The 16,095-nt window shown below is 45.6% G+C and overlaps 1 protein-coding gene across 3 annotated transcripts in view; it reads left to right on the top strand.

The window, feature by feature from the left end:
- The window catches only part of USP16 (ubiquitin specific peptidase 16), a 351,578-nt gene that overhangs the window by 199,914 nt on the left and 135,569 nt on the right, over window positions 1-16,095 (top strand). For all 3 annotated transcript variants that reach the window (XM_086934020.1, XM_086934021.1, XM_086934019.1), the window contains exon 10: window positions 745-829. In XM_086934020.1, the coding sequence (XP_086790146.1) occupies window positions 745-829 (85 nt within the window). The remainder of the gene's footprint in view (window positions 1-744; window positions 830-16,095) is intronic.

The following is a 16,095-nucleotide window of genomic DNA, read 5'->3' as shown; positions in this document are numbered from 1 at the left end:
GAACCATGTTTGGGTTACAGCTACTGTATTCAGAGACGTATAACAAGCTGTTTATGCATCACAGATTTCAGGAACAGTCACTTGCTGTACCTGCCATTGCTGCATAACGGTCAACTAGGGGTTCATGCTGTTCTGACTGCCAATGTCAACACTTCGCAGCAAAAGCATAAGCTTAGCAAGTTTGCATTTCAGGAGACTTCTTCTGAGGTGCATATTAATATGATTGGATTTTATTTCTTAGACTACATTTTTTTCCCAGTTTCCAGCTGACGTGTTTTTCAGGCTGCTTCCTTACTGGAGAGCCGTAGTCCTCCAACTTGGCATTATCATCCTTGTTCACAGTTTGCCTAGGCAAAACTAGTTTTCTGTCATCATGCACAAGAATGACACTGCCGATGCTGGACAAATAATCTAGGAAGACATTGAGCAGGATATTTCTGTAGTATGTGAATAATACCGATCAAATGAAACTCTTCTCGGGTTTTCATAAGGTCTTAAGTGTCATAGCAATGCACTCAAAAATAACCTAGCAGTATATTAGGCTATATGGCAGGAATCGACAAAGCAATGGTTTGAATGTTTAGCTGGAAGGCTTTAACATCGTATAACCAGAAATGGCAAATGTTTGTTTCTTTTTCAGGCAGTGATGTGCACTGATCAAGCAGAACTGAAAGCTTCAACAAATATTTATATTGTCTATTGAAATTAATTGGGTATTAAATGTTTTTTTGGTCTTATTCCCAGAGACTAAAGACGGGAATAATGAAACATATGAAAAATATGGCTGAAATAATAGAGGATGAAGAGGAGATAAAGAAGAAAGCCAACGGTAATTTGTTTAATACTTTTTAAGTACGTAATTGAACAGTGCATACATTGTCATTCATTGGAACTTGGCCCCCACTAAGGATAGACAGGAAGGGGGACTAACGTAATTGACCTACAAAATCGAAAAAAGATATGTACAGTAAGTATATATACCTAGTGTTTAAGGGATTCTGGCATTTCCCATCATCTTGAATTGTCCTCCTCTTCAGAAATCAGAGTCCTGCATACCTTGAAATGACATCTTAGAGGTATACCGCGTTACTGCATCAGTGTACATTTGCTGCTACATGGTTGCTGCTATAATCGTTGCTAAAATTGATTTTAACTGCTCTTAGAGAAAGAAATATTTTGAGTGAATGTGGGATGTTAGACCTCGTTTTTAAATCTGTCACACTTGCACTTTAAAATTGACAAAGGGCACTGTTTTGCCCGTTTTTTGCACAGGGACCATTCGGCTCAGACTCACGAGGAGTCCTTCTTTTGTGTTGGGGGCTATTAGGTTGGCGCTCTAGCTACCAGGCTCAGGCTATTTTACCAAGCCTGATGCAAGCGTGCAGCGCACGCGCACAGCGGGCGCGCCGGAGGCACGACAGAGGCAAGCCCGTCTGCGCCCGTCCGCGCCTGTCAGACGCCAGGAGCCAGGGATGCTGCTGGCTCTCCCCTAGAGAGAACAGTGTTATCGGCTGAATTCATCCATGCCTTACGAAAAGACAGTTTAGGATGCTCTATGCAGAGTCAAGTGCCTTGTGAAGGTCCATTCAGCTGTTTGAACTGCAAGTTTTCCTCCTTGGTTGAGCTGCATAGTAATGAGCGGTGGGGCCCTGGTAAGTCCGTGGGGATGAGGGAGGAAATTGATTTGGTTATTATTTCTCTTAATTGTCGCTCTATGGTCAGACATTATGAGGATATTTATGTCATGTTGAAGATCATCAGCCAGATATCTGTTTTCTCACAGAGACATGGCTCACGATGGACTCAATGCCAACTGTACTGCTGGCTCTCCCAGATGGCTATAAAATTCTGACCTTGAACAGAAATTCTAGAGGGGGTGGCTTAGCAGTAATTTTTAAGGCTAAGTACACATGTAAAATCGAACAACAGGATGTAGAGGGTAGTGAATGTATTAGCTTTAATGTTGTAATCTCCCAGAAGTTTACATTCTCCGGCCTACTAATATACAGATTGCCCGGTCCCTTAAAAGCCTTCAGATTAGCCTGTGTGGAACAGGTTTGTCCTGGGATGGGCAAACTTTACGCTGGTGGGAGATTTAAACCTCCATTTTGAGAATCTGGAGGATCCGGACATAGTCAACTTTCTGGCAGATCTAGGGGCCTGTTATTTGGCACAATTGGTGCAAGGACCTACGCATGTAGCGGGCCATCTTTTAGACCCAGTTTTCTCAAATTTAAGGACTTTCAAGGTGTATAAACCTGATAAGCTATTATGGACAGACCACTATCTGATTAGGATAAACTTACAAATTGATTTGTCTAAAGATAGAAGCTAACGTCAGTACACACTCAAGCGGGCCTGGCATAAGATTAACTGGAATAATCTTGCGAATGAGCTTCATGTGTTAACCCCTAGGTTATCTGAGGACCCTTCGGAGGGCTATGCTGAATTCGTACTTTGGATCAGACGTTCTTTAGATCATCTAGCTCCGGAAAAGTGGACGCCTGTCCATAAAGCTAAGGGTAGCCGTTGGTATAAGGCCGAGTTGGCGACCCTTAGGAAACAATGTAAGGGGCTGGAACGTATTTGGAGACGGAACTATGATATATCTGCTAAAAATCAATATAGGTTAGCTATAAAGGACTATCAGGGAAGGATTCAGGTGGTTCTGGCCTCCTTCTATGCAGAACAACTAGAGATTGCCGAGAATAAGGCTAAGAGTATCTTTTCACTGGTCGCATCATTAACCGAGGCCACCAGTGGATCAGCCATTCGGTCAAATAAACAATGTGAGGACCTGGCTGAATATTTTATATCGAAGGTGGAAAAGATCTACAAGGCCTTTCCGGTGGTCGCACAACCATTAGAGCTGGTGCGGCTGTCTTCCGCCTCGCTGAACATGATTCCATCGATATCCAACTCAGATCTAGAAGCACTCTGCGTTAAAATTAAATCTGGTTCCCCTTTGGATCCCCTGAAACCAGCCCATTCCCTTAAACTACTTCCAATAATGTTGCAGCCGTTGGGTCAAGTTTTGAATGCATCCATTGCCGCCGGTTCAGTTCCTGTTTCTTGGAAACAAGCTAAAGTTTTACCATTGTTGAAGAAACCGAATTTAGATCCTGCAAGTGTTGAGAGCTACAGACCTATTTCAAAACTTCCTTGGGCAGCAAAGATTTTGGAAGCACATGTCAACGCCACCCTATCTGAGTTCCTATCCTCCAATAACATTCTTGATCCCTCGCAAAATGGATTTCGTCCTGGCCACAGTACAGAGTCAGCACTGTTGGCGGTGACTGAACATCTCTGGGCCGCCCTCGATGGCGACACTACATCTGCATTGTAATTGCTTGACTTGAGTGCCGCCTTCGATACGTTGTCCCACTCTATTCTTTCGCGACGCCTGGAAGAGGTGGGGATCCAGGGATTGGCGTTGAGTTGGTTGACCTCTTTTTTGGAGGAGCGGTCATTCTAAGTGAATATGCCCCCTTTCTCTTCGAACATCTTTAAGGTTAGAGAAGGTGTGCCGCAGGGCTCGGCCTTGAGCCCCCTGCTCTTCAACATTTATGTTATGCCATTGGCATTGCTAGCGAAGATCAGGAATCTGACCTTAGTATCATATGCAGATGATACGCAGCTGGTGGTAGCTCTATCTAGCACCAATGGCTGTGATACTGCCCCAGCTGCAGCGTATTTTCGAAACAGCCTAGCTTTAGTGGCGGACTGCTGTCAGCTAATTGTCTGCACCTAAATGCATCTAAAACTGAGGTTTTGATAGTGGGCAAAGATAGAGACTCTTGGGGCGACCTTTGGTGGCCTACCAATCTTGGTGCTGCCCCTATTCCAAAGATGGTAGTGAAGAATTTAGGGGTTTGGTTAGATGAGACACTCAGCTATCAAATCCAAACCAAGAAAGTGGCAGGAACATGCTTTGGACTATTGCGGAAGCTCAAACCGATTTTCAGATTTTTTGATGTTTCCACCCGTCAAATCATTGTCCAGGCGACAATCTTGTCACGCCTGGACTATGGATCGGTTCTGTACCTGGGATCCAATAAGTCAGAGATTAATCGGCTCCAGAGGGTCCAGAACTTGGCGGCCAAAACACTTTTGGGATTACCGACATCCAGTTCTGCCACGAGTGCCCTACGGCGCTTACATTGGCTTCCTATGCAAAGGCGTATTGAGTTTAAGGCCCTTTGTGTGGTCTTTAAAGCTTGGAGGTTGGCTTCTCCTGAAATTTTGAAAGACTTAGTCACGCCCTATGAGCCCACACGCCACCTCCGTTCCTCTGGCCATAACTTTCTGTTAGTACATTCGATAAAGAAAACTAGGGCTGGAGGTAGAGCTTTTAGGTTTAAGGCTGCTAAACTATGGAACTCTTTGCCATCATATATCCGTAGTATCAGCAGCTTACCTACCTTTTAGGAAGGCGATTAAGACCTATTAGGTTGCAAGTGATTCACCTGAGCAGTGGTTATGTATACCTTTGGATAAGCACCGGGAAACCCCCTTGCTGGGGTAGCTGTAGCGCTATATAAATTATCTAACATAACATAACATAACATCTTCAGAATATGAAGACCAGTAAAACATAAAAATTTACCCACTATGTATACAGTCTTTTTAGGACACATAGCTTACACAATGGCTATTAACTTCCATGCTAATCTCTTCTGTAAGTTGTAGGTCACAACTTTGAGTTCTCACAAGGCCAGCTCAGTTTTCCATCTTCCTTAAGTGAGTTAATCAAGTTCCATGAAAGTGGGTTTTGATGACTATTGTTTAATGCTCATGGAGGTGGCAAAAACGTGATATGAATGTAGATAATTCATCCTATCTGTTGTGTCCAACCAATATTTTATTCTCTCTTATTTGAGCATTTTACAGATTAGTACAGGGTCATGGGGCTGTTGGACTAATGCATCTTAGGGATAGACTGAGGAAAGGAGTAGATAATTCAAGTGATTCTCAAAGAACCTATTTTTTTAAACTGCTCGTTTTGTGCCCTTTCTAACCCACTGAACCTGACTCGCATTGGCTGGGGGGTTGGGGGTGGGAGGGGTTATTCGGCTTGTTGGTGGGTGGAGTCTGTTAGAGCTCCCAGCCCTCTTAAACCTGGCAGCAGCGCAGACGTGCCTGCACCAGAGGCAAGGGGATTTTTAGACCTTAACTGTATCTTGCACTAAAACGTGCATGTTGCATGTTCCTCTGCTTTATTGGAGGAAATTGTGTTTTAAATATGTTTTTTAAACTGCATGTCTCTTGCTTTAACTTGTTGAGCCTGGCTCGCATTGCCTGGGGGTGAGCCAATCGGTCTGTTGATGGACAGTGTCTGTTAAAGCTCCTGGTGGTAGTGCGGGCGTTCGCAACGGGCGCCCCAAAGGAGCCCCTAAGTCCAGCTCATCTGCGCCTGCCCATGTCTGTCAGGGGCCAGCCATTTTGGGCAAAAGTTGGTGTATTCCTCAAAGGATCTTAGAGCCTTATCCTCCAACTACCACCCTCTTGAGGTATCCCTCATCCAAATACTGGACAAATTACGCATCCTGCATCTCCAACAATTGGACCCCTCTCAGTCGGAGAGGTTGCTGACATATACTACTACTATGGATAATGGCCCTCTGTTTACGCCAAAAGCCTCAGCAAGAGATTTAAGCATTGCCTACCTAAACACTCACTCATTGGTGAGACGTCAACTAGAAATATGTTACCTTCTCGAGTCACAATACCCTGAAATACTGTTCTTAACGGAAACCTGGGTAATTGAGGACTCTGTGCCCTATATTCTAGCGGCACTTCCAGAGAACTATTATATACTTAATTCTAATAGACCCCAGGGGAAAAAAGGCAGAGGGGGGCCTGCTGTTATTAAAATGCTCCTCTCTTTCACTCAACTTAACCCTTTACCCATCCCTATGGTTGTGAATTTGGTAATCAAATTTGATTTATTCACTTCCTCTCTAATGTTTTCTCACGTGCAGACCCCCAGGCTACGTGCCTCTGATCTCATTACACTTCACTGATGCCTTATCTGCTCTAGCCACTGATTATGCAAAAATATTACTTCTTGAACACTTTAATCTGTGGGCCAATGAGGAAAACGGCGGCCACGTCTCTTTTGTTCTCACTGACTCTTTGACCACATTGAATTTTGATCAGCAGGTGTTTTTAGCTACACATAGTAAGGGCCATACATTAGATGAGGTCTGGTAGCTAAATCTTATTATATCTAACCTCATGTTGGGCCATGTACCTGGTCGGACCATTATCTAAACAAATTTGATATGAACAGTACCACATCAAGGAACTCCCCTACCTGCCCAGGTATCTTTCAGAAACTAAAAGTGTATTAACCTTAATTCCTTTTGTCACTCTGGCACAATCCCAACCTCCTCTTAGCGAGAGTCTAAAGGATCTTGAAGTAGCAATTGACTGGCTCAGAGAAGCCAGTGATACACACGCCCCATTGCAGAAAACAAAATCATTCTGTCACAATGAAAGATCTAAATGGAATACAGATGACTTAAAGAAAGCTAAACTCGAGTTATGCCAGGCAGAGCATAAATGGAGGAAAGTATATTCATCTGACAGAAAAAATTGCTTTGTCTTGCAGCTCGAAGCCTATCAGAAATTGATATGAGATGCCAAATTCACCTACCTCTCTTATGAAATCTTACAGTCCGAAAACAAAACTAAAGTAATATTTGATACGGTTACTGAACTTTCAAACACAAATCACTCAAATGTCCCAGTAGTCCCCACTAAAAATTGTGCGATGAGTTGAAATCTTTTTTCCATAAAAAAAAATCAGATGATAAGATAGTATCCCTCCAAGCCCTCTTACCAGGGCTAGTCCCTCGTAAGATGTGAATCCGACAAAATTCACAGCATTTCCAACAAACGCCAAGGATGGTTTCTTGATGTTGATCTGGTTCCCCTAGTGCGGAGGTCTTCAAACTTTTGGATGCCAAGACCTCCCTGTCAACATTTTGAGGTGTAAGGACCCCTCCTGACAAACCTTCAGGCAGGGATGCTGGAATTATGAGGCAGGTGAGGACCAAGTTACGCGACAGACTTGACTAAATTGTGTGGGAAGAAAATGTAAATGATGGTATGTGATGCTTCATATTTTGGGATAGCATTTCTTCATAATTTTGAAAAACATTTTTACACACAGTAACACTGAGGAAAGATTTCACCCCATCAGTACCTGTTTATAACCAAAATACAGCAATTGGGGGAGGAGCCAAGATGGCGACCGGAGCGGACGTGTGAGCTCCCGGCTCCGCCAGTCCTTGTGCCCCGTCGAACTATCCTGCCTGCTATCCTGCCTGCCTCATCGGCTGCTCAGACGAGGACGAAGTGCTGATCTCGCCCATGCTTGTCCGGACTCTCGGCTTGTCCGGAAGGCTGAGATACCCTGGTGCCGGTCCCGACGCCATTGCCCCAGTGCTCCTCGCCACCTAACGCCGGACCTCGGCGGAGTGACGACGAGAGACCTGCCTGAGGAGCGCCCGCATTTTGGAAGGGGCTGCTCTCCCTGGAACGGTGATATCAGTGTCCCGGGGCCGTGGAGTGTTGTACATCGCGCTTGCCACGCGACTGCTGGGACTATTGCACGGCGCTCCGGCTCCACTGTTACGAGTCGAGAGGGGACGACTCGGATCCATTGCGGGACTCGCCCACACATTGCTGCCTGCCCGCTCGCCTTAGCCGCCTGGATCTGTTGTGGTGGGCACCTCGCTGACGCCGCTGCATAGCAACTCGCGGCGGTGGCGGACGGAACGACTGCTGGATTATATCACACCCCCCCTGTTCCTGTGCCTGACTGGTGGGCACCATGGAAGTCCCTGCTGACCTGCGGGACGGGGAAGACCGTCCGCCATTGCCCCTTACTTGTGCTGCCACGGCCGCACCGGGGATTGACTTGCCAGCATGTTCCGACAATGGAGGCGGGGGGGGCACACTGCCTGCCCCGACCTACGGAGATGTCCTGCTTGCCCTACGTGAACTACGGGCGACACTGCGGCGAGACTCCCAGGAGCTTTGCGACAAGCTCGACGACTTCGCCCTGGACCTGGCGCAGATTCGGAGAGACTGCTTCCTGCATGGACGGATCGCTCCCTTGAGGGCTCCTGTTAAAGCTACGGTTCTGCCGAGTGTTCACAGTGAGACTATGTTTCGCCCCGCCACGCTTGGTGTTTACGGACGGTCGCATACCGACTCTGCCGGGGATACATTGTTCCCGCACTCGGCTACTGTATCACCACAATCGCTGCTTATGATGGAGGTGGGACTGCTGACTATTCTACTCCTGGTCCCCCTGCAGACTTTTTCATTGGAACTTTCGCCTTTTCCCCTGCTGTATTTGGTTTTTCAGAGTAATTTTGGGGCTCTATGTATTGTAACCGGAGCATTATTGGGTAGGTGGTGTCGTCCATTTTGTACTTGTGACCCTCCCCCTTCCTCTCTGCTCCCATCTTGTTCCTTTGTTGATGAGGGGGTCGACATGCATGGAGGGCTGTGTACTGCAGGGCGTCCGAAATCGGGTCAAGGCTAGATTGTTCGTCTGCTGCATTGTTCTCTTGCCTGATGGGGGTCGGGGTTTAAAATACTGTGTGGGGCGAATGTGTGGACCGCACGCGGAGTGCAAATTGACTTTTCCAGCTGGTTGGGAGTTATTTGATATCGTTTGGCACTCGCTCTTAGCGCCTCCTTTATGTTATTGCATTCTTGTTTGCGGCATAGTCGGAGCCACAATTGACTATCCTGATACCTAGTGAGCCATCGGCTCTGTTAAATCCTTTTTAGGGTGTCTGACTTGCCAACAACGACTATTGGGACGGGGGGTTGCCTGTGTAGGGTGGCGTCCATTTTAACTCTCTTTGTCTCTGCGCTGCCCGGGGCGGTCGTCTTGATTTCTGCTCTGGCTGGGGCGGGGTTTTGGGTGGGTGCCGTGGTGTATTGGTCGCTCGCGACTTAGACAGCACTAGGAGGTCCGGGTGTCGACTTGTATAGGCCTACTTGATGTGATTTGATGATGCTATGATTTCCAGTGTGGGCTGAACAGGGATTGGAACTGCACCTGTAAATGTTGTGCGCACACATTGTGAAATGTTTCTTCCATCTCTCCTATTGTAGCAATTTAATACAGCGCTGGTGCTTCTGGATTAGGTGGTTTTCAGTGTGGGGCGCAGTGGATGGCTGGGGTCCCGGGAGTTCTGATGCTAAGTGGGCTCCTCCCCCCACTTTTTCCTTTTGGGAGTGGCGGATTAGCTTGTTCTTTTCTCCCTCCCTATATTCAAGAGTGACAATTTTTTCTATTTTCCTTTTTCCTTTCTTTTTGTCTCCCTTTTTCCTTCTTCCGCACTTCTTGCTGTACTTTCTCCTTTCTTCCGACTTTTCTTCTTCCTAAATTTCGGGTTTATAGGGCGACAGGCACGCTGCTAGGGGGGGGGTAGGCCATAGCCTCTGCATGTGTGTAGGGTGGGGGGTTATATTTCATTTTTGTTACTTTCTATGGGACCTGTTTTATTCTTCTCTATGGTTTTAACTTTCTTACCCATGTTTGGGAGTGCTGGGTGTAGGGTGGCAGTGGTACTGTGACTGGTCATAGATGCTGCTCTGTAGCGTACTTATTGTGTAACCATCCTGCCTGGCGGGGACTTGATTATCGATCTTCGACTTGCTTGATATAGTTGCTACCGTCATGTCCCACCTGCATGGACTTTGTTCTTAATTTTCATTTATCGGTACGGAACACTACGGCCTGTCTTCAATAGTTGCATACAAAAACTTTAAAATTTAACCTACATTCATCCTGTGACACGGTGCTGCGATATCCTTTAGTCTTTCTTCCTCTAAATGTTTGCGTTTCTGCTACAGTACTGTGTCGCCGCATCGTATGCTATTGTGCTAACTGATTGCTCGTGGCCGGCCGGATGGTTGTAGGCCCGTATTTGTTATTCTTCCTTATGCACAATAAAGGTTTTCAAAAATTAAAAAAAAAAAAAAAATACAGCAATTAACATCAGAAAGATTTCTAGTCAACCTTTTTGAAGGACCTTCCACTCCGCAGGAATACGTGCTGCCACATTAGAAGCTCACCTGGCCCTGGCCGGGAGAAGCAGGGGTCCCTTAAAACCCTGGCAGTTTTGTGCAGAGTTAAGCTGTTTGCCCATGCTGCTTTCCTCTCACCCCCTCCCTTACATCCCTCTCTCCTCTCCCTACCCCGGATCCCTCTCACGTTGCAGACTATTTTCTTTCACCCCTTTTTACAACTTCCGAACTCTCCCCATTCATCCTCTCACTTCACCTTTAATCACTGCCCTCATCTCTACCAGTCTCTCGCATTTATCTCATGGCCTCTCTCACCCTGTCACCTCCCACCTCGTCTCTCTATTCAAATTTTTGTCTATTTGTATTTCACACCTCTCAAGTCGCCCCATTCATCTTTCACATCTCCCCTTTGTTCTAACAGAATCCCTCACCTTTGGCTCACACTCACTTCTTGCGTGTCCACACTTCTTTTGGCAATTTTCATTTCTCCTCATCCCTGACCTCTTCAATCAAATTCTCTCACTCCTTTGCTGCCCTCTCTCATCCTCTCATAACCAAGCATACGGGTCGGACCTATATGCTCCTCTCAGCCTGTGCCAATTTGCTCATTGTCCCCTAATTCAAGAAGGCATGAGTTGTCTGTCTCGCTGTTTTGGTGCATGCCGTGCAGTTATAGAACTTGCACTCTCCTTTGCTTCTCTCCACCAAGAATCTATTATCCTTTAGGAAGATATAATAACCTTTCTCTATGGTCTGTAGGTTACCCCATTTGGCTGGTTCTCCTCCTTCTGTGTGTTTCACACGGTGCAACTGTCTTGTTTGGTGCCCCACCCCGTTTCCTTTTTCTCCATGAATTCCCTCACTACCACTCACCAACAATGCACCTCATCTCTATAGCACCTTTCTGACAAACATTTCATTTTTTTATAGTGCTACTCATAGTTTACTTACACTCATTTCTGTGATCTCCATGGTACATATTCTTTGTAGCAGGCACATTAATCCTCTGCACTGTGTGGGTGACGAGTGCCCATGTGAGTGCATGGTGAGCGATGCAACAGTGTGAGAGGAGGGCGAGAGGAGTGACTGCAGGGTGAGTGAGGTGGCTGTACGAATTTGGGTGCGGATGCAAGTTTAGAATGGGACGAATGACTGTATGATTACTGATGGGCTTGTTTGAGTGACTTTCATATTGAGCAGTGAGGGGGCAGGTGAGTGAAGTGTCACGTGAGTGCAGGATGAGTAGTGTGCTTGTGTTACTGCGGGGTGAGGTATAGGGTGAACAGCCAAAGTGCATTGTGAGTGCAAAGGGATCACTGTGAGCGTAGAGTGACAGGTGACCTCAGGGCAAGTGGAGGGAAAACAGTGTAAGTTCATGGCGAGTGGCATAAGTGCAGTGTTGTCACTGTGAGTACAGGGTGAGCGGGTGAATGGTGTGAATGCATGGTGATCAGGGTGAGTGCATTGTGATCGCTGTGAGTGCACGGTGAGCAGTGTCCTCGTGTGATTGCAAGGTGAGGTACAGGGTGAACAGTGCATTGTGAGTGATCACTGTGAGTGCAGGATGAGCGGGTGAATGGTGGGAGTGCATGGTGATCAGTGTGAGTGCATTGTGATTGCTGTGAGTGCAGGGTGAGCGTGAAAGTGAAGGGCAAGAATGAGGAGTGAGTTGTCTGAATGCAGGGTGCATTCCCAGACACTTAGCATGTTATTGACGGCGGAGTAGGGTTTCAGATACAAGTTAAACTATTGCTATTATGGCATTAATCAAGGATCGAGGATGGAGGAAATAAGTAATGTGCTGATCCTGCAACAAACTTTAAGTCCAATGGTTAGGGTTGCCAGCAGATTATTTTGATGGCCCAGTTGGTACAAATATAAGAAGTCACCTAAAGCTGTATTTTAAGCACTTATCTGTACATACTTCGATCAGCAAATATAAATAGAAAGCACTTTTAATTGTGTGCTAGGGCTGCCTCAATGATCCATGACTGATAATTAACGAGAACAAAGACCGAAAAGTCGCATAATGAATGGATACATACTTTTTTATTTTTTAGTCTATTTTGTGTCAAGAGGAGGTATTTGCAGGCTCTTTAAACAACACGTCAGGCATTTTTCTTTTGACAACCGTACTTTATATTCCTTTTCATGAAATGCATTCTCACACTACAGCAGTAAATGTAAAATACAAATGTAAGGAATAGGCAGAGTGGGGACCCAGGGGGTACTAAAACCAGGAAGAAATACTAAGCCTCTGTAACCAGTTTACAAAGGCATGTAAATATGCAAATGATGTTTAAAGACCTGTGAAAAACTCCACCAGGCGTGCAGGAGATAAGACTCCAGACACTGCCCAGCCGAGCCCCCAGCAGCTCGAGTTACACTGCAGCAGCCCGGGATGAGACACAGGGCAGGGGGGAAGAGGGGGGCTGAAGCCCTGGGGCCTGGGCAGAAGTGTGACTGGGAATGTGCGACCCCCTTTGCATCGCTCCATGGCCCCCCTGGGGGTCGAACCCCACAGTTTGAAGACCCCTGCTCTAGTGATATTTGGCCCCCTATGATCCCAAAAAATTCCCTGCTCAAATTTCTCAGACCCAGTGATCTCCTTGTTCAACCTATCCTTAAGTTTGGGCCTGGTTCCCCATACCTTTAAGGAAGCAGTAGTCGCCCCCCTTCTAGAAAGTGGGGGAAGATCTATCTATTTTAAATAACTACCGATCCATCTCCTTTCTTCCCTACCTAGCCAAGATACCAGAGACTCGCATCACCCAATATCTGTGCTCCTTTGCAGAAGACCGTGCCTTCCTCGACTCTCATGAAGCAAACTTTCGACCATCCCATTCCACAGAATCTGTCATACTTTCCTTAGTGGATGGTATAAAAGAGGAAGCTGACGAAGGCTTGGCCCCGGCACTAGTCCTTTTGGACCTACTGGTGGCTTATGACACAGTGGATCATGACATCCTTATCAACTTTGTCTAGTCTGCCGGCCTGCAGGGATCGGCATTAAAGTGGATGAAATCCTTCCTCTCTGACCGATTTCAGTTGTTTCGCCTATTCACTTTTTGTTCATCTAAGGTCAGATTTGACGGTGGAGTACCTCAGTGCTCCTCTTTGACTCCCCTGCCCCATCACAACCCATAATTCAATCTTTACATCTGCCCATTAGTACTCTTCCTAAAGAGGGGCAGGGTGAAAGTATATAACTACGCTGACGACATGTAGCTTCTTTTTGACATGTATGACGCGCAGGAGTCCATAGAGACTTTCCAGAGCACTATGCTGTATATCTGTGACTGGATGAACTGTCATCAGCTGAAGCTGAACTCCGATAAAACTGAGATTATGCTGACTAAATATAAATGGCATAGCTGGAATCCCTCTATCTGCCCATTGTAGAAGGGTGCCCACCCTATCCCCCCAAAATGGTAAAACCTTGGGATTCTAGTTGTTGAAGATCTTTCATTGAAGCCCCAGATAGGCACAGTAACTTCGTCCTGTTTTTTTCAACTTCAAAAAAATAAATAAATAGGAAATACTTTTCCATCAAGGCAGTCATTCAGATCATCATTTGCCCTGTCATGTTGTGAATAGACCATGCAAACTCGCTCTATCTAGGCCTTCCTAAGGGTTTGAGTTAGAGGCTCCAGCTGGTCCAAACCCAAGCAGCAAGATTGGTTTGGTGTCTGCCTAGATTTTGCCACACAAAACCTCTGCTGGTTAAATTGCATTGGCTCCCTGTCGCTCAGAGAACCCTTTTCAAGACTGGGTGTCCCATCATTAAATCTTGATATAGAAAATCCCCAACTTTTGTGACCTACAGAATCTGGAATTATATCCTGAAGCTCAATCTTAGATCTGCACACCAAAGTTTATTAGAGGCCCCTAAATTTAACAAGAAGAGATGGGGGGAAACCAGGTTTGCATCCTTGCTCCTGGTGTCTGGTATTCTCTTCCCCGTAACGTCAGAGCCACAACCTCCTATACTAGTTTCAGATCTTTGCTAAAAACCTGGCTCTTTAGACAGGTTTACAGTTGAGTCCTAGAGTCTCCTCTTTCTCAGTGTTCCATGTAGTGCCATGAAACCATTTTGGAGTACATGCGCTTCATAAATATGCTGTAAAATAACTTAAAAAAGAGGCTAGTACCAACAAGAGACAGCACCACAGCCATTAACGAAGCCCTTCTAGCGTCTGTGGGGTTGTCTGTTGGCTAGCATCTAGCTTCACATCAGACTTTGACACAGTTCATCTGCAGACTGATTCCATTTTGCATTTGAATATCCTCAATCCAATACCAGCCAAGGCATTTCTATATTTTATCAGCTGACCAGCGCTACTGTCTATGGGATTTCTTACCTCTGCGTGTTGTGTTTTGCATCATTTCCTTTATAGGTTGTAATCATAATTTTTTTAATCTTGCATCTCTTGCCTTAATTTACAGAAACTGTTATTTATTTTCATTGTGCCTTTCAACTGTCAGCAGTTCTCACTTAAGACAGAAATTGGATAACCTTATGTACGTAGTTTGGCTTAATTTGTGAAGATTGTACTTATTTAGCCTTACATTATTTTGATCACCATTATGTCATAGCTTACTTGGATAATTATTCGAAATACGTTCATGAAAGCTTTGTCTTGTTAGCAACCTGTGAGGGCCAAGGAAGGCACCTTGAAGACTGACAGGTAATTGCAGATTATGTAGTTGCTTCCTCATTTTATGGGACAGAGGAGCTGCATTCAGGTTCTGTTTGGAAGTTTCCTAGTACAGGCACTATTTCAGAGAGTGAAATCGAGCAGACCTCTCTTTTGCACCAGAACATTTATTTAGCCTGTACATTCTGACTTATCTGTTTGCCAAATCACCCCCCTCTATTCAAGTCCACAATATTTATAAGGTTTTTGAAGGAGCTGTTGTACATGTACTGCCCCTTTTATTATGATCCTAGACCGCCCTTAATTTGGTTCTAATCTTGATGGGTTCTCTGTTTGATCTTATGTGTAGCTGCTAATTATGGCTTTTACTGTGCAAAACATTGTTTTTGGTGGCCATCACTTTGATGCCCCAGTTAATTGCAAGCAGTGGATGTCCGACCTCCCTCCCTTTTGAAAACAAAAGTGGGTTTTCTTCCGAAAGCTGCTATACCTGCCATACGGGGCAGTCTCTTACGCTTTCCATATTTTTCTCTCTACTCCATCCCACCAAGGATGAGAGACTTCCTAGACTAAAGCCTTGTAGCGCGGTCAGCTACCAGCAGGACGAATGATTTCTTAAATGGTCATATTTTTGTCTGGAAAGTATGAACCAAGAAGGGCAAAGCATCCCTGAAAAGGACCCTTTTTCAGTGCAGTGTGCTTTGTATTAAAATCAGCAACTAATGCCCTTGCCAAAAAAGAACCTCCAGAAGGAACAGTAGTTCATTTTACCAGAGCTAATGTGTCTTCTTTGGTCTGAGGGGCGCCAACCAGAAATTTGCCATCGGGCGACATTGGCAAAGGATGGCCATTTTACCTGATTCTGTGCTGCATGCCATTCTTATGTGACCATTCTTTCAGACCAAAAACCTGCGAGAGGCATTGCTACGATATCCATTCAAAAGGTGAAAAATCTGCAGATAGAAGTATTCCTCAGAAAAACAAGTTGCTTACCTTCGATAACCATGATTCTGGTGTAGTACCAGTCCAGCACGCCTCCCTGTACTGAGCCTGGCCGTAGTCTTCTCAATAATAAGATTTCAAGTTAGATTGTTGCACTGCATACCCACTGTTGGATTACTGCTGGCCTTGTTGGTCTTGAAGGGCTTTGAAAAAATGGACAAGGAACTGACATCAAGATGCCGGGATAGTGCTATGTGACTCCAGTGAAGTCATGCCCGGCAGACAACCTATAGCATGTTTGTGTTTTTTGCCTTAAGCTACACTCTCAAGGCAGCAGTGGCCGTGGCGGACACTGGGAGTTCAAACTTATTATCTCAACCCAAGTGGTAGAATTTGTGGAGAAAGTGCAACTCTCTCCCAAATGGTCCTGCAAGGA

This window comes from Lissotriton vulgaris, chromosome 8 (assembly GCF_964263255.1).
Source record: "Lissotriton vulgaris chromosome 8, aLisVul1.2, whole genome shotgun sequence".
Taxonomy (NCBI): domain Eukaryota; kingdom Metazoa; phylum Chordata; class Amphibia; order Caudata; family Salamandridae; genus Lissotriton; species Lissotriton vulgaris.
This window is presented reverse-complemented; position numbering and strand designations above follow the sequence as displayed.